The 23548-nt window shown below is 35.1% G+C and overlaps 1 protein-coding gene across 1 annotated transcript in view; it reads right to left on the minus strand.

Annotated features, from left to right (window-relative positions):
• Window positions 1-23548, minus strand: part of ABCD2 (ATP binding cassette subfamily D member 2) — an 85708-nt gene that overhangs the window by 38681 nt on the left and 23479 nt on the right. Inside the window, exon 6 of the mRNA XM_005887731.2 lies at window positions 22942-23087. Coding sequence (XP_005887793.1) covers window positions 22942-23087 — 146 coding nt within the window. The remainder of the gene's footprint in view (window positions 1-22941; window positions 23088-23548) is intronic.

Here is a 23548-nt window from a genome sequence, read left to right on the forward strand (position 1 = left end):
AATAAAAACAAAAATAAACAAACTGCACTTAGTCAAACTTATAAGCTTTTGCACAGCAAAAGAAATGGGAGAAAATATTTCCAAATGATGCAACTGACAAGGGCTTAATTTCCAAAATATACAAACTGCTCATTCAACTCAAAAACAAAATAAAACAGTTCAGTACCTCAGTCATGTCCAATACTTTGTGACCCCATAGACTGCAGCACACCAGGCGTCCCTGTCCATCATCAACACCTGGAGTTTACTCAAACTCATGTCCATAGAGTCAGTGATGCCATCCAACCACCTCATCCTCTGTCATCCCCTTCTCTTCCTGCCTTCAAACTTTCCCAGCATCATGGTCTTTTCCAACAAGTAAGTTTTTCACATCAGGTGGCCAAAGTATTAGAGTTTCAGCTTCAACATCTGTCCTTTAATGACTATTCAGGACTGATTTTCTTTAGGATTGACTGGTTGGATCTCCTTGCAGTTCAAGGGACTCTTAAGAGTCTTCTCCAACACCACAATTCAAAGCACCAATTCTTCAGCACGCAGCTTTCTTTATAGTCCAACACTCACATACATATATGACTACAGGAAAGGCCACAGCTTTGACTAGAAAGGCTTTTGTTGGCAAAGTAAAGCTGCTTTTTAATATTCTGTCTAGTTTGATCATGGCTTTTCTTCCAAGGAGCAAGTATCTTTTAATTTCATGGCTGCAGTCACTATCTGTAGTGACTTTGGAGCCTACAAAAATAGTCTCTCATTGCTTCCATTGTTTCCCTATCTATTTGCTGTGAAGTGATGGGACCAGATGCCATTATCTTAGTTTTCTGAATGTCGAGTTGTAAGCCAACTTTTTCACTCTCCTCTTTCACTTTTATTAAGAGGCTCTTAGTTCTTCTTCACTTTCTGCAATAAGGGTGGTGTCATCTGCATATCTTAGGTTATTGATATTTCCCCCGGCAATCTTCATTCCAGCTTGTGATTTATCCAGCCCAGCACTTCGCATGATGTACTCTGCATATAAGTTAAATAAGCAGGGTGACAATATACAATCTTGATGTACTTTTTTTTCAGTTTGGAGCCAGTCTGTTGTTCCATATCTGGTTCTAACTGTTGCTCCTTGACAAGCATACAGATTTCTCAGAAGCCAGGTCAGGTGGTCTGGTATTCCCATCTTTCAAAGAATTTTCCACATTTTGTTGTGATCCACAAAGTCAAAGTCTTTGGTGTAGTCAATAAAGCAGATTTTTTTGGAACTCTTGCTTTTTTGATGACCCAATGGGTGTTGGAAATTTGATCTCTGGTCCCTCTGCCTTTTCTAAATCCAGCTTGAACATCTGGAAGTTCACGGTTCAGGTACTGTTGAAGCATGGCTTGGAGAATTTTGAGCATTACTTTGCTAGCATGTGAGATGAGTACAATTGTGTGGTAGTTTGAACATTCTTTGGCATTGCCTTTTTTTGGGATTGGAATGAAAACTGACCTTTTCCAGTCCTGTGGCCACTGCTGAGTTTTCCAAATTTGCTGGCATATTGAGTGCAGCACTTTCATGGCATCATCTTTTAGGGTTTGAAATAGCTCAGCTGGAATTCCAACACCTCACCAGATTTGTTTGTAGTGATGCTTCCTAAGGCCCACTTGACTTCACATTCCAGGATGTCTGGTTCTACTTGAGTGATCACACCATCATGGTTATCTTGGTCATGAAGATCTTTCATGAAATGTTCCCTTGGTATCTCTAATTTTCTTAAAGAGACCTCTAGTCTCTCCCATTCTATTATTTTCCTCTATTTCTTTGCACTGATCACTGAGGAAGACTTTCTTATCTCTCCTTGATACTCTGAATTCAAATGGGTGTATCTTTCCTTTTCTCCTCTGCCTTTAGCTTCTCTTCTTTTCATAGCTATTTGTAAGGCCTCCTCTGACAACCATTTTGCCTTTTTGCATTTCTTTTTCTTGGGGATGGTCTTGATCACTGTCCTTTGTACAATGTCATGAACCTCAATCCATAGTTCTTCAGGCACTCTGTCTATCAGATCTAATCACTTGAATCTGCTTGTCACTTCCACTGTATAATCATAAGGAATTTGATTTAGGTCATACACAAATGGCCTAGTGCTCATTCAACTCAAAAACAAAACAAAATAAAATCCATCCAAAAATGGCCAGAGGACCTAAACAGACATTTCTCCAATGAAGATATATAGATGGCCAATAGGCACATGAAAAGATGCTCAAAATCAGTAATTATTAGAAGGGCACAATCAAAATTATGATGAGGTACCACCTTATACCAGTCATTAAAAAGTCTACAAATAACAAATACTGGAAAGGATATGGAGAAAAGGGAACGCTCTTACACTGATTGTAGGAATGTAAATTGGTATGGTCACTGTGGAAAACAGTATGGAGGTTCCTCAGAAAACTAAAAATAGAATTACCATATGATCCAGCAATCCCATTCCTGGGCATATATCTGGACAAAACTACAATTACAAAAGAAACATACACCCTATGTTCATAGTAGCACTATTTACAATAGCCGAGACATGGAGACAACATAAATGTCCATCTACCAATGAATGGATAATGAAGATATGGTACATATATATCAATACAATGGAGTACTACTCAACCATAAAAAAGAATGAAATAATGCCTATTGCAGCAACATAGATGTAACTAGAGATTATCACACTAAGTGAAGTAAAGCAGAAATAGAAAGACAGATACCATATGATGTCATTTATATGTGGAATCTAAAATATGACACAAATGAACCCCTCTATGAAACAGAAACAGATTCAGGGAAATGGAGAAGAGATTTAAGGTTGCCAAGAGAGGAGTTTTGGGGAGGGATTGATTGCGAGGCTGGGGCTAGCAGATGTAAGCTTTTATATACAGAATGGATAAATAGCCTTTGACTGTGTGAATCATAACAAACTATGGAAAATTCTTAAAGATATGGAAATACCAAATCAACTTACCTGGTCTCCTGAGAAACCTGTATGCAGGCCAAGAAGCAACAGTGAGAACTGGACTGTTGGAATAATGAACTGAGTCAATATTGGGAAAGGAGTACATCAAACCTGTATATTGTCACCCTGCTTATTTAATTTACATGCATAGTACATCATGTGAAATGCTGGGCTGGATGACTCACAGCTGGAATCAAGATTGCTAGGAGAACAGCCTCAGATATGCAGATGACACCACTCTAATGGCTGAAAGTGAGAGGAACTAAAGAGCCTCTTGCTGAGAGGGAAAGAAGAGTGTGAAAAGAACTGGCTTAAAACTCAACATTCAAAAAATGAAAATCATGGCATATAGTCCTATCATTTCATGGCAAATAGATAGGGAAAAAGTGAAAACAGTGACAGATTTTATTTTCTTGGGCTCCAAAATTACTGCAGACGGTGACAGCAGCCATGAAATTAAAAGATGCTTGCTCTTGGAAAAGAAGTCATGACAAGTATAGACAGCATATTAAAAAGCAGAGACACCACTTTGCCAACAAAAGTCCATCTAGTCAAAGCTATGTTTTTTCCAGTAATAATGTATAGATGTGAGAGTTGGACCATAAAGAAGGCTGAGCACCAAAGAACTGATGCTTTTGAATTGTGGTGCTGGAGAAAACTCTTGAGATTCACTTGGTCTGCAAGGAGGTCAGACCAGTCAATCCTAAAGGAAATCAATCCTGAACATTTGTTGGAAGGACTGACATTGAAGCTGAAGCTCCAACACTGTGGCCACCTGATATGAAGAGCCAACTCATTGGAAAAGACCCTGATGCTGGGAAAGACTGAGGACAGGAGGAGAAAGGGACGACAGAAAATGAGATGGTTGGATTGCATCACTGATTCAATGGACATGAGTTTGAGCAAACTCCAAGAGATAGCAAAGGACAGTGAAGCTTAGAGTGATGCAGTTCATTGGGTCACAAAGCGTCAGACATGACTTAGTGACTGAACAAACAAGACTGTATAGCACAGGGAACTATATTCAATATTCTATGCTAAACCATAATGGAAAAGAATACTAAAAAGAATATATATATACATATCTGAAATACTTCATTGTTCAGCAGTATTAACAAAACATTGTAAATTAGCTATATGTCAACTTATAAAAGAATATGAAAATATATATGTAACTGAATCACTTTATACAAATGTAACTGAATCAAATATATATATGTGTCAAATATACATATGTGTAACTGAATCAGAAACTAACATAACACTGTAAATCAACTATACTTCAATTTAAAAAAGAAGAAAACAGATACAAAAGAATTTCTATATAGCCAGTTAAAAGTTATATGGTTATTCCAAAGGTAATTTTTAAAATTTTCAACATCATTAAAAAATAATAAATATCTAATCCTCTAGATTTTTAGAGAGTATATCTTGTTAAACATATAAGAAAGTATCTCAAATTTACCTAGAAATATTTCTTTTAGTAACTGGAGAACCACTTAGTTCATTGTAGCAATAGATGGAACCTCAAAGGTTGTGTATGGAGAAGGAAACCCACTCCCATATTCTTGCCTGGGAAATCCCATGGACAAAGGGGCCTGGTGGGCAACAGTCTATGAGGTTGCAAAACAGCCAGACATAATTGAGAGACTAAACACACAAAGGTTTCATAAGGCTGTCAAATATTTTCTTTGTAGGAGAAATTTGGAGAAGTAAAACTTTTTAACTTCTTTAAAAGGTTAATTTAATATTATTTGTGATTTCTTTATGACTTCAGAAATCTGTCAGTTCTCTTTGATGTACAGATATGGAAATATATCTCATAAGAACTTCTAATTAGAATTAAGTTCTATTTTTGCAATGTTTAATTTCTTATTGCATTTATAAGCCTAACAATATGATGAACATGCATTCTCAAAATTTTTAAAAAGTAAAAACAAAACAAGAAAGAAAACATTCTTTTACTAAATTTAAAAAATTCAATCAGGATGAAATTTAAATAAATAATTTGTTATTTGATTTATTTTTACTAAAATATCAAAATTTCTATTTTGCACGTTTATATGAAGGAAATATTGATGAAATTATACGAAATATTTCATAAAAGTATATATTCATTACTACTACTACTAAGTCACTTCAGTCGTGTCCGACTCTGTGCAACCCCATAGACGGCAGCCCACCAGGCTCCCCTGTCCCTGGGATTCTCCAGGCAAGAACACTGGAGTGGATTGCCATTTCCTTCTCCAATGCATGAAAGTGAAAAGTGAAAGTGAAGTCGCTCAGTAGTGTCCGACCCTTCACAACCCCATGGACTGCAGCCTACCAGGCTCTTCTGTCCATGGGATTTTCCAGGCAAGAGTACTGGAGTGGGGTGCCATTGCCTTCTCTGATATATTCATTAAGGACCCGACAAATATTAAAGTTCCATTTTCTCTCAATTGTTTTATACTCATATGAAATGATAAAAATAACATATTCTATATGCTTTTATTGAGGTACCCAGCACCTAAGAATACTCTAATAGATTATATAAATATAATTATTTGAAAATACTGTTATAAAGATAAAGTTACAACTGAATTCTCTGGAAAGGCATATCAAGGACATTTGGGATGATGTTGAGTGTATATCCAACTATCTATATGATTAGTTTGTATATGATCCTTTTTCCTTTTCAAAGGCTTGGAATTTAAGATTTTAAATCTAGCTCAAGTTTCTCTAGTTCTATGACAATTATACATAATTGATAAGCACTTAAAATCCTCTTTACTAAACTTTTTTTTCTAGATATATAGACTTATTCAGACTAACTTCTAAATATTTCAGGTAGGTCAATTACCATATCAGAAAGTTATTAGCTTGCATGCTCTGGGCCAACAAAAGTATATCAGGCAATATACCTTGTACAAACAACAAAAGAAATAGATATAATTAGTAGATATCAAAAAGGAAATACTATCTAGTTTCAATTTACTTTCCCTAAGTAAAATCAAGAATTAACTCTACTTCTTGTGGGAAAGATTTTGGAATAAATCTATAGGTATCATGTTCTGTGCTGTGCTAAGTTGCTACAGTCGTGTTCCACTTTGTGCGACCCCATGGACTATAGCCTGCTAGGCTGCTTTGTGCATGGGATTCTCCAGGCAAGAACACTGGAGTGGATTGCCATGTCCTCTTCCAGGGGATCTTCCCAACCAAGGAATTGAACTCGAGTCTCTTATCTCTCCTGCATTGGCAGGCGGGTTCTTTACCACTAGCACCATGTAGGAGTGCTACTACCAATATAATTTAAATTATTATCATGAATTAAGCAATTATCAAAATTTCCTTTGTTATATGAAATTACTTGGAATACATCTATATTTAAAACTGCTAATTATAATAGTAAATTAAAAGTAGAATTATTAGAGATAAAATCCACATCCAGGGATTATGGCTTTTTATAGTTACATTACAAATGTTTCAGGGTACTTTTAAAATTTGTATTATACTCTCTACTTTCCTATATTAAATATTTGACAATACATGACTTTTGGGGAAATGTATTGACATTTATTCACACGCTAGCAAAGTAATGCTCAAAATTCTCCTAGCCAGGCTTCAACAGTACCTGAACCATGAACTTCCAGATGTTCAAGTTGGATTTAGAAATGGTAGAGGAATCAGAGATCAAATTGCCAACATCAGTTGGATCATAGAAAAAGCAAGAGAATTCCAGAAAAGCATCTACTTCTGCTTTATTGACTGGCCAAAGCCTTTGACTGTGTGGATCACAACAAACTGTGGGAAATTCTTCAAGAGATGGGAATACCAGACCACCTCACCTGCCTCCTGAGAAATCTGTATGCAGGTCAAGAAGCAACAGTTAGAACTGGACATGGAAAAACAGACTGATTCCAAATTGGGAAAGGAGTACATCAAGGCTGTATATTGTCACCCTGCTTATTTAACTTATATGCAGAGTATATCACGCAAAATGCTGGGCTGGGTAAAGCACAAGCTGGAATCAAGATTGCTGGGAGAAATACCAAAAACTTCATATATGCAGATGACATCACCCTTACGGCATAAAGTGAAGAGGAACTAAAGAGCCTCTTGATGAAAGTCAAAGAGGAGAGTGAAAAAGCTAACTTAAAACTCAACATTCAAAAAATTAAGATTATGACATCTGATCCCATCACTTCATGGCAGATAGGGAAACAATGGAAACAGTAAGAGACTTTATTTTCTTGGGCTCCAAAATCACTGCAGATGGTGACTGCAGCCATGAAATTAAAAGATATTTGCTCCTTGGAAGAAAAGCTATGACCAACCTAGACAGCATATTAAAAGGCAGAGACATTACTTTGCCGACAAGGATCCATCTAGTCAAAGCTATGGTTTTTCCAGTAGTCATGAATGGACGTGAGAGTTGGACCATAAAGAAAGCTGAGGGCTGAAGAAGTGATGCTTTTGAACTGTGGTGTTGGAGAAGACTCTTGAGTATCCCTTGCACTGAAGAAATCAGTCCTGAATAGTCATTGGAAGGACTGATTCTGAAGCTGTAGTTGTTTGGACACTGACTCATTGGAAAAGACCCTGATGTGGGAAAGACTGAAGGCAGAAAGAGAAGGGGATGACAGAGGATGAGATAGTTGGTAGGCATCACCGACTCAATGGACGTGAGTTTGAGCAAGCTCTGGGAGTTGGTGATGGACAGGGAAGCTTGGCATGCCATAGTCCATGGAGTCACAAAGAGTCGGACACGACTGAATGACTGAACTGAACTGATTGACATTTATTAAGGTTTATACTCATTTTTATATCATTCCTTATTTTTCTCTTTAAAGAAGACAAAGTAGAATGAAAAAAGAAACATTGAGAAATGTTAGGTCTGAGCTTGAAGTCTCTAGAATGATCACCAAAAATGTTAAATATTTCACATGTGTTAGTTGCTCAGTCAATATCCTACTCTTTGCAACCCCATGGAATGTAGCCCTCCAGGCTCCTCTGTCCATGGAATTCTCCAGGTAAGATTACTGGAGTGGGTTATCATTCCCTTCACCAAGGAATCTTCCTGACCCAGGGATCGAACCTGGGTCTCCTGCATTGGAGGTAGATTCTTTACCATGTCAGCCACCAGGAATAGCCATCTAGAATTTAATAGTGAACAATACTGATCAAAATTTTATAGCAATACTCATGTATTTAAAGTATGATAAGTTTAAGAATAAGGTACAGCTAAATACTGCTGTGTTGCCATAGTAATAAGTTAGCAATCTGAAAGCCATAAAATCTAGCTATTAATAATTCATATAAATGTACATTTGAGGACCAATCATATCATCAGACTTTTTTCTTGAACAGCAAGAACCAGGTTTGAGTCCTCAATACATGTCTTTCACAATATTCTTAAAATAAATATGCAGCAAAAAAGAAGAAATATTCAACTGAAAATATATACTTAACTGAAATTACGTTTCTAAGAAAAGATGCTTCTAGGTACTACAGGAGACATGTGCACACCCTTTAAGAGGAGGGATAGTGTTTATTTCCAAGCAGTAATAAGAATACTGTTAGTGTAATAATCAAAGTACTCCCAAACTAAGAAGAATGCAAACTTCTTAAAAGTCAACTTTGTTTTATTTATCATTATATTAGATTACTGGTATTATTTAAGTATTTTGTCCATTCTGCTGAGCTACCTAAAACATAACACAGTCTGCTCTGATGCATAAGATAATCTCCTCTTTTGACAACCTAAAGGGTAAATAATAATTTTTATACCATAATGCATCATGAAAATTAAGATTTGTTTATTTTATACTTTTTCAAGAAGTCCAATTTAAAACTAACAGCATATTTTTGAGAGATTAATTTATATTTTATAAAGAAATGGATTTTAGAAGAATAGGAAAGAATAGAGAACATATTCTATTTTGAAAGTGATATGAACACAGTTTAAATGAATTTCACTTTTATACAAGAATATAACTTCTTTCACATTAACATAAATGATAGCCAAGTATCTGTGCTAACCTTTATGCTAAAATTGACTTGGATTGCCCTGTATTCCAAGCATTATAAGGACTTCTGCTTCCAAACAGTAGCTTGATATTAGTACAGTTTCAGCATACCGAGCAAACAACCTTAACTGGCAATACTCACTTTCAAGGGCAGGCAGGAGAGTAGTAATTTTTCAGAAACATGTCTCCTGCTGCTGGTAATAAGCAGGACAAAGTGACTTTAGAGTCAGACATGACTAAGTTCAAATGCTGGCTCCAAAATTTATCAATGGAATGATTGCAACCTCTTCGAGTTTTATCATCTATAAAATAGGGATACTAACAACAACTTTATGGGTTGTCATATACAAAAATTAGAAACATGTAATATGTGTAGAACAGTGACTAATACATGGCATTACATTGTGTTAATAGTAATAGCCTAGAGATGATCAGCCCTTGCTCAAAATGCCTTGGAATCCACCAATTATCTCAGGAGATCATTAGATGATCCAAAATCAATATTATTTTTAAAATACAAAAACTATATCATTAAAGGGATTAATGGAAATACCATCAAAGAAAACATGAATTAAATGTTGGCACTTCTAAAAGATGAGATTTCGTGTCTCAATCTCTTCTAAGAAAAACAGTTGAAGAATACAGAAATTTTTTAAAGTGAATGCAAACTATAAAAGAATAATAGTTTGTTATTCCCTATAAATTTGGGACTGTGCTAGAGAAGCTTTTTATTTTATTAAGAGAAAAATATATTCATTTTCTCTGAGAAAATATTTAAGATAAAATAGTAGCTTTTTTATTTTTCAATCAGAGGTAGACGTTTTTAATGTGACTATTTTACTAATCCTAAATAAGAGGCAGTGAATACAGAGGATTTGTATCCAAAGATTTGGTGAATTCTGACCCTGGCTTTAAACTGCTGTGCAGCTGTAAGTACTAAAGTTTATAATCCCTTTGAACTTTAATCATTTAAAATATTCTATTTAATATGATTTATGCAAAGCATGATCAATAGGTACTGTTCATACTTAAAAGACAGATGCAACAGTATCTATATTTAATTCTCTGCACAATCTAATTAATCTAATTAGTCATGCTATTGTTCCTGTGAACAACCAAATTTAGGATTTTAATGTATATTTCATTTAAAACTATGATTCATAACTACTTTATTAAGCCACATTTACATTTAAAGGATTAAGTAACATGATACTTGAATAGACTATATTGTGATTGAAGTAGTAAACAAACACTGAGTGGATATATAATATTATTTATAATTTCAGAATATCTCTGACAAAAAGAAATGAGAGTTGTATAGAAACAAGGTACTTCTTTTTCTGTTTTCAGGAAGCACTAAAAGACTGAAATTTAACCTAATGTTAGTACTATGTATTTATTCAAAAAGAGGAGATGATCTTCTTAGGTGGAAATTAAGGAAATGGCAGACCCAAAGCACTAGAGAATTTTAAAAAGTAATTCAAAGAACTTTAATGAAAAGAACATCTTAGCAATAGTTAAGGACCTAGGGGATGAATGCTATTATTTTCAGTATGTACCAATAACATAATATTAATAGAGATGAGTCTAATAAACATTTACTTTCTTCAGATTCATGTATTAGGACAGTGGATAGGACAGCTCTGCTTAGAAAATATCCAAAAACTAAAGAAACAAAAAAACTCATGCTTATTTGGATCTGTGGCATTCCTGATCTACTTAGACATTTGCAAAACATCCAATTTATGACAATTGATAAAATTCTAACTTTGAAGACCCAGGTAAAAATACACACTGTTCTACAATATTTTTTTCTCATTTTGAATATTGCTATAGCATTTCTTGCCTTTCTTGAGGCATTTATTCTGGCTTTGATAGGAATTAGTTGCATGTTTTACCTTATAACCAAATTAGGCACAAGCATATGTTGAGAATGACTGTGTCTTTCTTTATTCACTAACCTCTAAAGCATCTTACTATCATCTAAAGTTAGTTAACACTAACATCTAAAGCAAGGCTTTAATAAATGCTGATTAAAAAAAATGTATATAGCATTGACAAAGAATATAGCACAATAATTTTCCCAAGATATGAAGTACGATATTCCTACTATTCCACCCTCATTTTTTCTTTTTCTCTTTTCTTTTAAAAAATGTTTAGTCAAATTTAATTCAATCCTTATAATCCTTTCATTTTCTTAACCTGTTACTTTTTAGACTCCAAAGTGAAGTATGGGCAGAACTTTGTACAAATTTTCACAAATTTCATGCAAAATTGTGGGAAGTCTGAATCTATTTTAAATCTGTTGGCCTTAGTGTGTATTTCGGCATAAAGTTTACAATAGTAGGAAGATCATGGTCAACATTTCTCTCCCTGGATACTTCTAACAAGAGAGGGTAGTGACAGCAGGAGCTTTGGGAACAGAATTACATGGTGGGTTGTTGCCAAACTGGAGACTGTTGCTGGGGAGAAATATGTGATGTATACAACTGATACTCTGGGAAATGGGGGGAAAAAACAAAGTACTACAAAGGAACCCAAGGCTTTCCTGCTTTTCGTTAGTAAACACCAATTATTTTTTGTCTTGCTTCCTGCACTTCCTTCCATCCTCCATCTCTGTCTTCCTACTTTCCTTCTTCCCTCCTTCACCCAGTGTTTCCCTAACCCCCATCAAATGTTTCAATTTTCCATTTTGGTAAGTGTTAGCATATAATAGTATTTTGTTAGCAAGTGAACTAAACAAATGAAGGTTGGGCTTCAGAGTCTTTAATGGCTGAAGACAGAGATACACTAGGGAATTACTAAGTAACTAATAAGCCATAAAATCGTAGATTAGTGAAAGCAAGAGATCATAAAAGTGAAAGTTAGTTGCACAGTTGTGTCCAACTTTTGGGGATTCCATGGACTGCAGCCTGTCCCGCTCCTCTGTCCATGGAATTCTCGAGGCAAGAGCACCGGAGTGGGTTGCCATTTCCTTCTCCAAGGGATCTTCCCGACCCAGGGATCGAAATTGGATCTCCTCATTGCAGCCAGATTCTTTACCAACTGAGCCACTAGGGAAGCCCTGATAATTTCTCTGATAACTCAGCTGGTAAAGAGATGATAAATCAGCCTTTAAGTGGTGAGAAGACAGTAAAAGTGCCTCAAGAATTGACAAAAGAAATTCAGGATCTGTATTCAAGTGTAAGAATTTTCCTGAGGGTCAGATGGCTAACACAGAGGGGAACAATGAGTTTCAATTAACAATTTAAAGAGGACAACCACACTGCTCAGGAAATTCAATCTCAACAGCCTGTGCTGTGCTTAGTGGCTCAGTCATGTACAACTCTTTGCAACCAATGGACTATAGCCTGCCAGGCTCCTCTGTCCATGGGGATTCTCCAGGCAAGAATACTAGAGTGGGTTGCCATGCCTTCCTTCAGGTAATCTTCCCAACCCAGGGATGAAACCCCAGTCTCCTGAATTGCAGGCAGATTTTACCATCTGAGACACCAGGAAGCCCAATAATACTGGAGTGGGTAGACTATCCCTTCTTCAGGGGAATTTCCCAACCCAGGAGTCGAACTAGGGTCTCCTGCATTGCAGGTGGATTCTTTATCAGCTGAGCTACCCAGAAAGCCCCTCAAAGAGCCTAAAATTGCCAAAACAGTTTAAGTACTATCTGAGCAAAACTAAGCATTTTATTATCCACCATTCCACAGATTTAAAGTGGCTAAATCTACATTATAGAGGAAATGTTCTTTGCTAAAATGTGTCAAATGCTCAAACGGTTTTCATATCCAATCATTGATGATTATGGGATGAGAGGAAACTGCTTTGAAACGAATTTATCTAGTATAATTTTTTTTTTTTCTTGAACCCAAAGCCCTGATTTTCTTTTATCTGGCTTTCATTATTAACATTGCTGAAGTATCAGAAGACATTAATTGGGAAAATATTTGAGCTGATTTCACAGTTTCTTAGGAATTCAGGTCTCCCAACTTGTAAACTGACCCACAGAAGCTCTTCAAATTCTCTGAAATTTTCATTACAAAAATAAGTAGTCCTAATATACTTACTCAGAACATTTTTACCCTGTTTACTTTTTTTTTCTGTACATTACATGGCATTATTAGAAATCCACTTTAACTAAACCCACTCTTTTTCTGCATGAAAATAACAATGAATTTATGTTTGATCGTTGTATAAGGAGACTGATCCTCTACCAAGAAGTCTAAATCACAAAAAGTGAAAACAGGGGATTACAAAGGTCTGTTTGTGACTTATGAAATTTGTTCTGTAGGTACATAAGACTTAATTTTATGTTTAATTTACAGTTTTTTTTTCTGCCAAATTAGTACTTAAGCTACATTCTATTGCTATAAATTATATAGCATCTATGCAATAAGATACTAGATAATATTCATTAATGAGAATATCCTAACAAGAAAAGATTATCTATTGACAATTATTTTGAAATAGGTTGTAGCAGCTTTCTTTTAAATCATAAAGACTCATAAGATTATTTCGAAACCTTTTTGAAAAATCAGTAGCTTTTAGAATATTAGACGTAAATACTACGTTTAGGACCTCTTAGTTTACATATACATTTAAATAAATTCTATGCTCTTTTGCAAGATATTGGTCCTATAGAATTCTAAATATAAATACAAATTCTCAAGTTTCTAGAAACTCTGTAATCAAGATAAAATTAATTTTAACATTAATCATTTGAAAATTTTAACCTTAAGAAATAGACTTTCATTCTCATTTGTTCTTAACTAAGTTGTAGTTGATTTTTTGCCTGCTGCTGCTGCTGCTAAGTCACGTCAGTCGTGTCTGACTCTGTGCAACCTCATAGACGGCAGCCCACCAGGCTCCCCCATCCCTGGGATTCTCCAGGCAAGAACACTGGAGTGGGTTGCCATTTCCTTCTCCAATGCATGAAAGTGAAAAGTGAAAGTGATCGCTTAGTCATGTCCAACTCCTTCCCACCCCATGGCCTATAGCCTACCAGGCTCCTCCATCCATGGGATTTCCCAGGCAAGAGTACTGGAATGGGTTGCCATTGCTTTTGCCTAGGGAACAGTAAATTTCATAACTAAGAAAAAGTTTCCTAGTGATTTATGTTTGTTGCAGAATAACATAGTTAGTTATCCTGAGAGCAAAGACTGGAATTTAAGTACTATTTTCTCTTTTTTTTTCCACTTCTAAAAACTGCAATAAAATACACATAAAATAAAATTTACCATATTAACCATTTTTAATTATACAGCTCAGTGGCATTTTTTCCATGTTTACTGAGACAAAAGTGACATACAACTTTATGTTAAGTTCAAGTTATAAACCTGTTGATTTCATACACTTACATATAGCAAAATAATTATCACTGTAGCAATACCTGACACATCTATTACTCACATAATTGCCACTTCTTTTTGTGGTGAGAATATGAAAGGCCTACTGTTTAACAACTTCCAGTATGTAATTTGTTACTATTAACTCTAATCACAATGATGTGAGTCAAATTTCTGGAACTTATTCAACTTCTAACTGTAAGTCTGTGTTTTGAACCAATATCTCCCCATCCCTCAAACTCTCTATCCCCTGGTAACCACAATTCTACTCTGTTTATACAAGTTTAGCTGTTTTAGATTCCATATATAGATGATATCAATATAGTATTTATCTTTCTCTGTCAGACTTATGCCATTACATTGTCACAAATGGCAGGATTTCCTTTTTCATGGCCTAAGGATATTCCATTGTATATAAATACATACCACATCTTTCCATTCATCTGTTAATAGACACTTACTTTGTTTTCATGTTTTGGCTATTGTGAATAATGCCTCAGTGAACATGGGATTGCAAATTACATAGTAGCTCTATTTTTAATTTTCTGAAGAATCTCCATACTGTTCTCCATAGTGGTTCCACCAACTTACATTCTTACTAGGAGTTGATAGAGGTTTTCTTTTCTCCACATCCTTGCCAACACTTGTTATTTCTTATCTTTTGAGATGAGCCATTCTGACAGGTGTGAGGTTATATCTCATTGTGGTTTTGACTTGCATTTCTCTGATGATTAGTAAGACTGAGTACATTTTCATGTATCTGTTGGATAAACTGTACATCTTTGGGAAAATGTCTATTCAAAACCTCTGTCCATTTTTAAACTACAAGTTTTTTCCCTTTTGTGTTGTATGAGCTCCTTATATATTGTGGATATTGACAGCTTACCAGACATGATTTGCAAATATTTCCTCCTATTCCATAGGTTGGGTTTAATTTTGTTGATGGTTTCCTTCACTGTGTAGACTTTTAATTTGATGTAGTTCTACCTATTGACTTATGCTTTTATTGCTTGTACTTTTGGTGTCATATTCAAAAATCATTGCCAGATCAATGTCAAAGAGTTTTTTCAATGTTTTCCTCTAAGAGTTTTATGAATTCTGGCCTTAATTTTAGGTATTTAATCCATTTCAAGTTCATTTTTGTTAGCGGTGTAAGGAAGAAGTACAATTTCATTTTCTGCATATAGTTATCCAGTTTTGCCAATACCATTTATTGAAGAGACTATCCTTGAATAGTCTTTACTCTCTTGGCAAGTAATAATTGACCATATGTAGGCATTTATCTCTGGGTCCTTCATTCTGTTTCATTGGTCTATGTCTATTTTTATACTAGTACCATACTGTTTTCATGACTAGCTTCCCTGGTGGCTCAGATGGTAAAGCATCTGCCTGCAATGCAGGAGACCCGGGTTCAATGCCTGGGTCAGGAAGATCCCCTGGAGAAGGAAATGGCAATCTACTCCAGCACTCTTGCCTGGAAAATCCCATGGACATAGGAGCCTGACTGATAGGCTACAGTCCATGGGGTCGCAAAGAGTTGGACACGACTAAGCGACTTCACTCACCACACTGTTTTCATGACTATAGCTTTCTAACAGCATTTGAAAACAGGAAGTGTTAGGTTTCCAGCCATTTTTTTCTTTCTTATGATTGCTTTGGCTATTTGGGGTCTTTTATGTACCCACAAAAATTTTAGGATAGTTTTTCCTATTTCTGTGGAAAATGCCATTGGAATTTCCATAGGAATTGTGTTGAATCTATAGATGATCTAGTGCAGTATGGATATTTTAATAACATTATTTCAATTCATGAACATGGGACATGGACAATCGATTTCTGTATGCTGATTTTGTATCCTTCAATTTTTACTGAATTCATTGACTTGTACTAAATGTTTCTGGTGAAATCTTTAGGACTTTCTCTATGTAAGATCATATTATTTGAAAACACAGATAATTTCACCTTTGCTTTCTAATTTGAATGCCTTTTCTTTGTCTTGCCTGATTACTATAAGCTTCCAGTACTTTATTGAATGAGAATGGTCAGAGTAGGCACCCTAGTGTTGTTCCTCATCTTAGAGGGAAAGCTTTCAATCTTTCACCATTGAATGTGATATAATCTCTGAGTCTGTCATATGCGGCCTTTATTATGTTGAAGTATGTTCCTTCTATATGCAGCTTGTTGAGAATTTTTATTATGAAAGAATGTACATTTTGTCAAATGCTTTTTCTGCCACATATGATATTTGTCTTTCATTCTAGTATCATATTTCTTTATTTGCAATGTTAAACTACCTGTGCACCCCAGGGATAAATCCCAGTTGAACAGGGTATGTCCCTTTTAATCGTTGTTAAATTCAGTTTTCTAATATTTTGCTGAGAAGTTTTGCATCTGTATTCATCATGGATATTGATCTGTGGCTTTCTTTTCTTGCAATGTCCTTAACTGGCTTTGGTAACAAGGTAATGCTGGCCTCACAAAATGGGTTTGGGAATATTCCCTCTTCAATATTTTGAAGAATTTGAGGAGATTATTATTAATTCCTCTTTAAATGTTTGTTAGAATTCACCAGTGAAACCATCATAGAGGATTAGAATGAAAAGTAGGAAGTCAAGAAATACCTGAAGTAATAGGCAAGTTTGGACGTGGAGTACAACATGAAGTAGGGCAAAGGCTACCAGAGTTTTGCCAATAGAACACACTGGTCATAGTAACCATCCTCTTCCAATGACAAAAGAGATGACTCTACACATGAACATCACCAGATACTCAATATCAAAATCAGATCGATTATATTCTTTGCAGCCGAAGATGGAGAAGCTATATACAGTCAGCAAAAACAAGACTGGGAGCTAACAGTGGTTCAGAACATACCTCCTTATTGCAAAATTCAGGCTTAAATTGAAGAAAGAAGGGAAAACCACTAAGCCATTCAAGTATGATCTAAATCAAATCCCTTATAATTGCACAGTGGAAGTGACAAATAGATTCAAGGGATTAGATTTGATAGAGTGCCTGAAGAACTATGGATGATGTTCATAACATTGTACAGGAGGCAGCGACCACAACTATCCCAAAGAAGAAATGCAAGAAGGCAAAATGGTTGTCTGAGGAGGCCTTACAAATAGCTGAGAAAAAAAAAGAAGTGAAACGCAAAGGAGAAGAGGAAAGATATACACAACTGAATGCAGCGTTCCAAAGAATAGCAAGGAAACATAAGACAGCCTTCTTAAATGAACAATTTAAAGAAACAGAGGAAAAAAATAAAATGGGAAAGACAAGAGAGCTCTGCAAGAAAATTAGAGATACCCAGGGAACATTTCCTGCATATATGGATACAATAAAGGAGAGAAAAAGCAAGGACATAACAGAAGCAGAAGAGATTGAGAAGAGGTGGCAAGAATACACAGAACTATACAAAGAAGGTCTTAATGACCCAGATAACCATGTGTGGTCATTCACCTAGAGCCAGACATTCTGGAGTATGAAGTCAAGTGGGCCTTAGGAAGCATTACTATGAACAAAACTAGTTGAGGTGATGGAATTCCAGTGGAGCTATTTCAAATCCAAAAAGATGATGCTGTGAAAGTGCTGCACTCAATATGCCAGCAAATTTGGAAAACTCATCAGTGGCTTCAGGACTGGAAAAGAATCAGTTTTCATTCCAATCCCAAAGGACAAAGCCAGAGTTCAAACTACCATCCAATTGCACTCATTTCACATGCTAGTAAGGTAATACTCAAAATCCTACAAACTAGACTTCAACAGTATTTGAACCAAGAACTTCCAGATGTACAAGCTGGATTTAGGAAAGGCAGATAAATCAGATCTCAAATTGCCAATGCCCACTGTATCATAGCAAAAGCAAGAGAATTCCAGAAAAATATATATTGCTACCTAACTGACCTTGCTAAAGCCTTTCACTGTGTGGATCACAACAAACTGTGGAAAAAATCATAAAGAGATGGAAATACCAGACCACCATACTTGTTCAGTTGTTAAGTTGTGTCCGACTCTTTGCGACCCCATTGACTGTAGCATGTCATATAGGCCAAGAAGCAACAGTTAGAACCAGACATGGAACAAAGGACTGGTTCAAAATTTGGAGAGGAGTAAGTCAAGACTGTATATTGTCACCCTGTTTATTTAACTTATATGCAGAATACATCATGCAAAATGCCAGGATAGATGAAGCACAAGCTGGAATCAAGATTGCTGGGAGAAATAACAACCTGAGATATGCAGATGATACCATCCTAATGGCAGAAAGTGAAGAGGAACCAAAGTCTCTTGATAGAGATCAAAGAGGAGAGTGAAAAAGCTGACTTAAAACTCAACATTCAAAAAACTAAGAATACAGCATCTATTCCCATACTTCATGGCAAATAAATGGAGAAAAAATAGAAACAGTGGCAGATTTCATTTTCTTGGGCTCCAAAATCACTGCTGATGGTGACTGCAGCCATGAAATTAAAAGATGCTTGCTCCTTGGAAGAAAAGCTATGACAAACCTAGATGGCATATCAAAAAGCAGAGGCATCACTTTGCTGACAAAGATCCATACAGTCAAAACCATGGTTTTTCCAGTAGTCGTGTACCAATGTGGGAGTTGGAACATAAAGAATGATGAGTGCAGAAATATTGAGGTTTTTTATCTGTGGTGCTGGAGATGACTCTTGAGAGTCCCTTGGACTGCAAGGAGATCAAACCAGTCAATCCTAAAGGAAATCAACTCTGAATATTTATTGAAGAAATGATGCTGAAGCTGAAGCTTCAATATTTTAGCCACCTAATGCCAAGAGCTCACTCACTGGAAGAGACCCTCACACTGGGAATGATTGAGGGCAAGAGGAGAAGGGGGCGACAGAGAATGAGATGGTTGGATGGCACCACTGACTGAATGGACATGAGTCTGAGCAAACTCTGGGAGATAGTGAAGGGCAGGGAAGCCTGGCATGCTACAGTCAATGGGGTCACAAAGAGTCGGACACGACTTAACAACTGAACAACAACTGTTAGAAACCAACTGGTTTTTGTTTCAGGGGGATTTTAGATTACTGATTCAATTTCCATACTTGTTACTGATGTTTTTTTACTTCTTCATGATTCAGTTTTGGTAAATTTTATGTTTGTAAACATTTAACCATTTCTTCTAGGTTTCTAGTTTGTGGCATATTATTGTTCTTATTATTATAGTAGTCTAATGATCCTGTGTATTTCTGTGGTAATACTCTCTTCTTTCTGATTTTATTTATTCTTTTTGCCTCTTTGTTAGTCCAGCTAAAGGTTCACTCATATTATTTTTACAAATAATTATTTCTTAGTTTTTATTGATCTTTTCTGTTGCTTTTCTGGTCTCTATTTCATTTATTTATTGATTTTTTTAGTTGATCTTTTCCTTTTGTTTTCTGGTCTCTATTTCATTTATTTCTTCCCTTTTTGTTATTTCCTTCCTCTTTCAAACTTTGGACTTTGTTACCCTTTTTCTAGATCCTTGAACTGTTAAGTTAGGTTTACTTGAGATCTCTTGTTTTCTTAACTTAGACATTTATTTCTATAAGCATCCTTCTTAGAACTGCTATTGCCACATTCCATAGATTTTCATATATTGTGTTTCCATTTTCGTTTTTTTCAATATATTTCTTAATTTCTTTTTTGATTCCTTCTTTGACTCACTGGTTGCTCAGGAGTGTTTTAATTTCCACATATTTGTAAAAATTTCAGCCCTCCTCCTCTTATAGGCTTTGTTTCATAGCATTATGAAGGGAAAAATACTTGGTATGACTTCAACAGTCTTAAATTGGCTAAGATTTATTTTGTACCATATCATAAAATATGCTAGAGAATGTCCCATATGTGATTGAGAAGTTCTACTCAATCTACTGCTGTTGAATAGAATGTCTGTATTTGTCTGCTAAGTACATTTGGTCTAAAATATGGTTCAAGTCTAATATTTCCCTGTTGATTTTCTGTCTGGATGATTTACCCACCATCCAAAGTGGGGTACTGATGTTCCCAACTATTAATGTATTTTTGTCTATCTCCTTTCAGATCTGTCGGTATTTGCTTAATATGTTAAGGTGTTCTGATATAGAGTGCATATATATTACAACTGTTATATCTTCTTGATGAATTAATCCCACTGTCATTATATAATGACCTTCTTTGTCTCTTTTTAGCATTTTTGGCTTAAAATCTGATTTTTCTAATATAAGTGTAGCCACCCTTGTTCTCCTTTGGTTTCCATTTAGATGGAATACCTTGTTTCCATCCCTTCATTTTCAGTCTATGTGTGTCTTTAAAGCCGAGGTGGTTGTCTTGTAACCAGTGTAAAGTATATCTTTTAGCCATTTTTGTCAGTATAAGTCAGTATATTTACATTTAAACTAATCATTGACAGATAAGGACTTACTAATGCCATGTTATTGCTTTCTGGTTGCTTTGTCCCTTGTTCCTTTCTTCCTCTCATGTAGCCTTTCCTTGTGAATTGGTGATTTCTATAGTGTTATGCTCTAATTCCCTTATCTTTATCTATTGTAAATCTACTTTAGGTTTTTACTTTGTGGCTCCTATGAATTTGTGCATGCTCATTCGTGTCCGACTCTGTGACCCCATGGATTGCAGCCTGCCAGGCTCCTCTGTCCATGGGATTCTCCAGGTAAGAATATTGGAGCGGGTTGCCATTTCTTCCTGAAGAGGATCTTTCCGACCCAGGGACTGAACTCAGTCCCTGTGTCTCCTACACTGCAGAATGTTTCTTTACCTGCTGAGCCACTGGGGAAACCCTGGTGGTTCCTATGAAGCATATCTAAAACATCTTACAAGTTTTATATTAACTACTTCAATTGCATATAAAACCTCTACCCTTTTACTCTCCCCCCTTTATGTTTATAACATCACAATTTGCCTGTTTTTATATTGTGTGTTCATTAATAAATTATACTAGCTATAGTAATTTTAATACTCTTATCTTTTAACATTCATACTAAGAGATAGTTAACACACCACCATAATGCAGTATTAGAGTATTATGAATTTGAGTATATATTTACATTTACTAATATTGTATATTTTTATGTGTTTTCATGCTACTAATTAGCATCATTTCATTTCAATTTGAAAAACTGTTGTTATCATTTCCTGTAAGGCAGATCTAATGGAGATGAATTCCCTCCTCTTTTGTTTGTCTGGGAAAGTCTTTTTCCTTCATTTCTGAAGGATGACTTTGCTAATTAGGCACTTTTTAAGTCTTGGAAATGTCTTTTATTGCTCAGGTTATAGCTATATTTGAGAACTGTTTTTATTTTACAAATGAAATCTTAAATAGCTCAAAATATAAAATTTATGTATATAATTCTATTTGCATTAAAGGAGTTGATTCTATGCTATAACAGAATATTTTCCTCACAATTTTATGCTTCATAACATAAATAGAAAATCAAAATCCGTCTACTTAATGTATTAATACCTGAAACTTAAACTTTGGCACTACTATTTAGTTTTCAGATCCAGAAGGTTTCCCAAAAGAAATACAGAAAGATTCAATAATTCTGGAATCACAGATGTTATCTACTTTGTGTTAAAGACAAGTATTCACAGCACTGCTCACATTCAATATTTTCTTATTGCTAATACAGTTCATCATTCTACACTTCAGATAGCTTAATACTACTATGATAGGTTTTACTTTAGGGAAAAAGTGCCACAAAAACTCATCTGCATAGCTGTAATATAAGATCTAAAAATTAGTCCAGTGGGCAGGATGGTGCGAACACTTTCTGACAAAGGAAAAGGAACAAAAGAGACGTGATAGCACACATTTACTGGAACTTTTATGTTTGCTCTTATACTACAATTCCAGCATAGGTGCTTGATTAGGCCCCACAGAATAGTCCTCTAGCACAGTAGAAGTACTTTTATGATGTCAGCCTAACCTAAGGTGGGAAAAATTACTGGGTTAGATGAACATGAGATCTGTTTCTTCTTTAAATTTAACTGTCTCATCCACAATGAATATTCTAAATTTTCAGGTATAAGTTTCTGTTTAGACATCTGTACATTGTTATGAAGGAAGATAGCTAAAAATTTCAGATGAAAAATTTTACTTTTAAATATTTCTATGCTTACTTTTACATTCACTCTTAAAGTAAAATATTTTTAATTAAGGTAGTTCTAAATCATTAATTGATTACATAGAACTGTGATAAAGATTACTATACAGAGGCTCTGAAAACATAAGTGAATAATTTCAGAACATATAAGTATATGCAGCTTTATGAAAAGACTAGCATATTATTCAAGTACTATTTATTTTTGTGAGAAGAGATAATAGAGATTATGTCTAAAGCAATATAATTATTCTTTGGACTAGCCTATTATTTCTTGAGGCTAACGTCTATAGTCTTTGAGTGTTCATTACAATAAGAAGTGAAAATGAAAAGAATTGGTATTTTCCTGGACACTACTGTAGTCAAAGCAGTAACAAAAATTTTTAGGATAATATTTATTTCCTTAATAGTTTATCTCAAAAAAATGCTTGAAAGATTACTTGCAGAAGAGCTTAAAGAATCAAGATAATTAATTCAAAAGCAAAAGAAAATTTTTCCTTGTGATATAAAAAACTTTACCCACCTTTGTGGAATATAGAACATATGTTGTGGAGGTGGTTTATATAGGACTCCTTCATAGACAGGCCAGAGCCCACTTAAAATTCTGAAGAGAGAACTTTTCCCACAACCATTGGGACCAGTTATCAAAAGATGCATTCCTTCTTCTACCTACAATAAGAGATAAAATTAGGAATTACAATATTTAAAAATTATTTCATCTGTCAGCATTTAAAAGTGATTTTTAAAAACTTTTAAACACATGATAACCTAGGAAAAGAAATAAAAGATAAATATATCCAGGATTGAGAATATCAAATTTGGCTCTGAAGCTAAAAGCATCACAAAACAGTCCAGTTCCAAAGATAATGGATCTCCTTGAAATGAGCACTCACTTCCCCAAATTTTCATTGTGGTTTTGTCATCACATACTACACAGATATTAAGGAACATTATCATGTGGGAATAAGAAACTGTAAAAATTTAATTTAAATTAGAATAGATTAAATTTATTTAATATTAATATTTGATGAAACTTAATTAAAATACAACTTTGCTGTATTTGTAAGTTGAAGTTAACTAGCTACAAACTAGTTTTTCTAAGAGCTAGCTAGGTTGTTTAATTCAGTAGT

Source organism: Bos mutus, chromosome 5 (genome assembly GCF_027580195.1).
Source record: "Bos mutus isolate GX-2022 chromosome 5, NWIPB_WYAK_1.1, whole genome shotgun sequence".
In the NCBI taxonomy this organism is placed as follows: Eukaryota; Metazoa; Chordata; class Mammalia; order Artiodactyla; family Bovidae; genus Bos; species Bos mutus.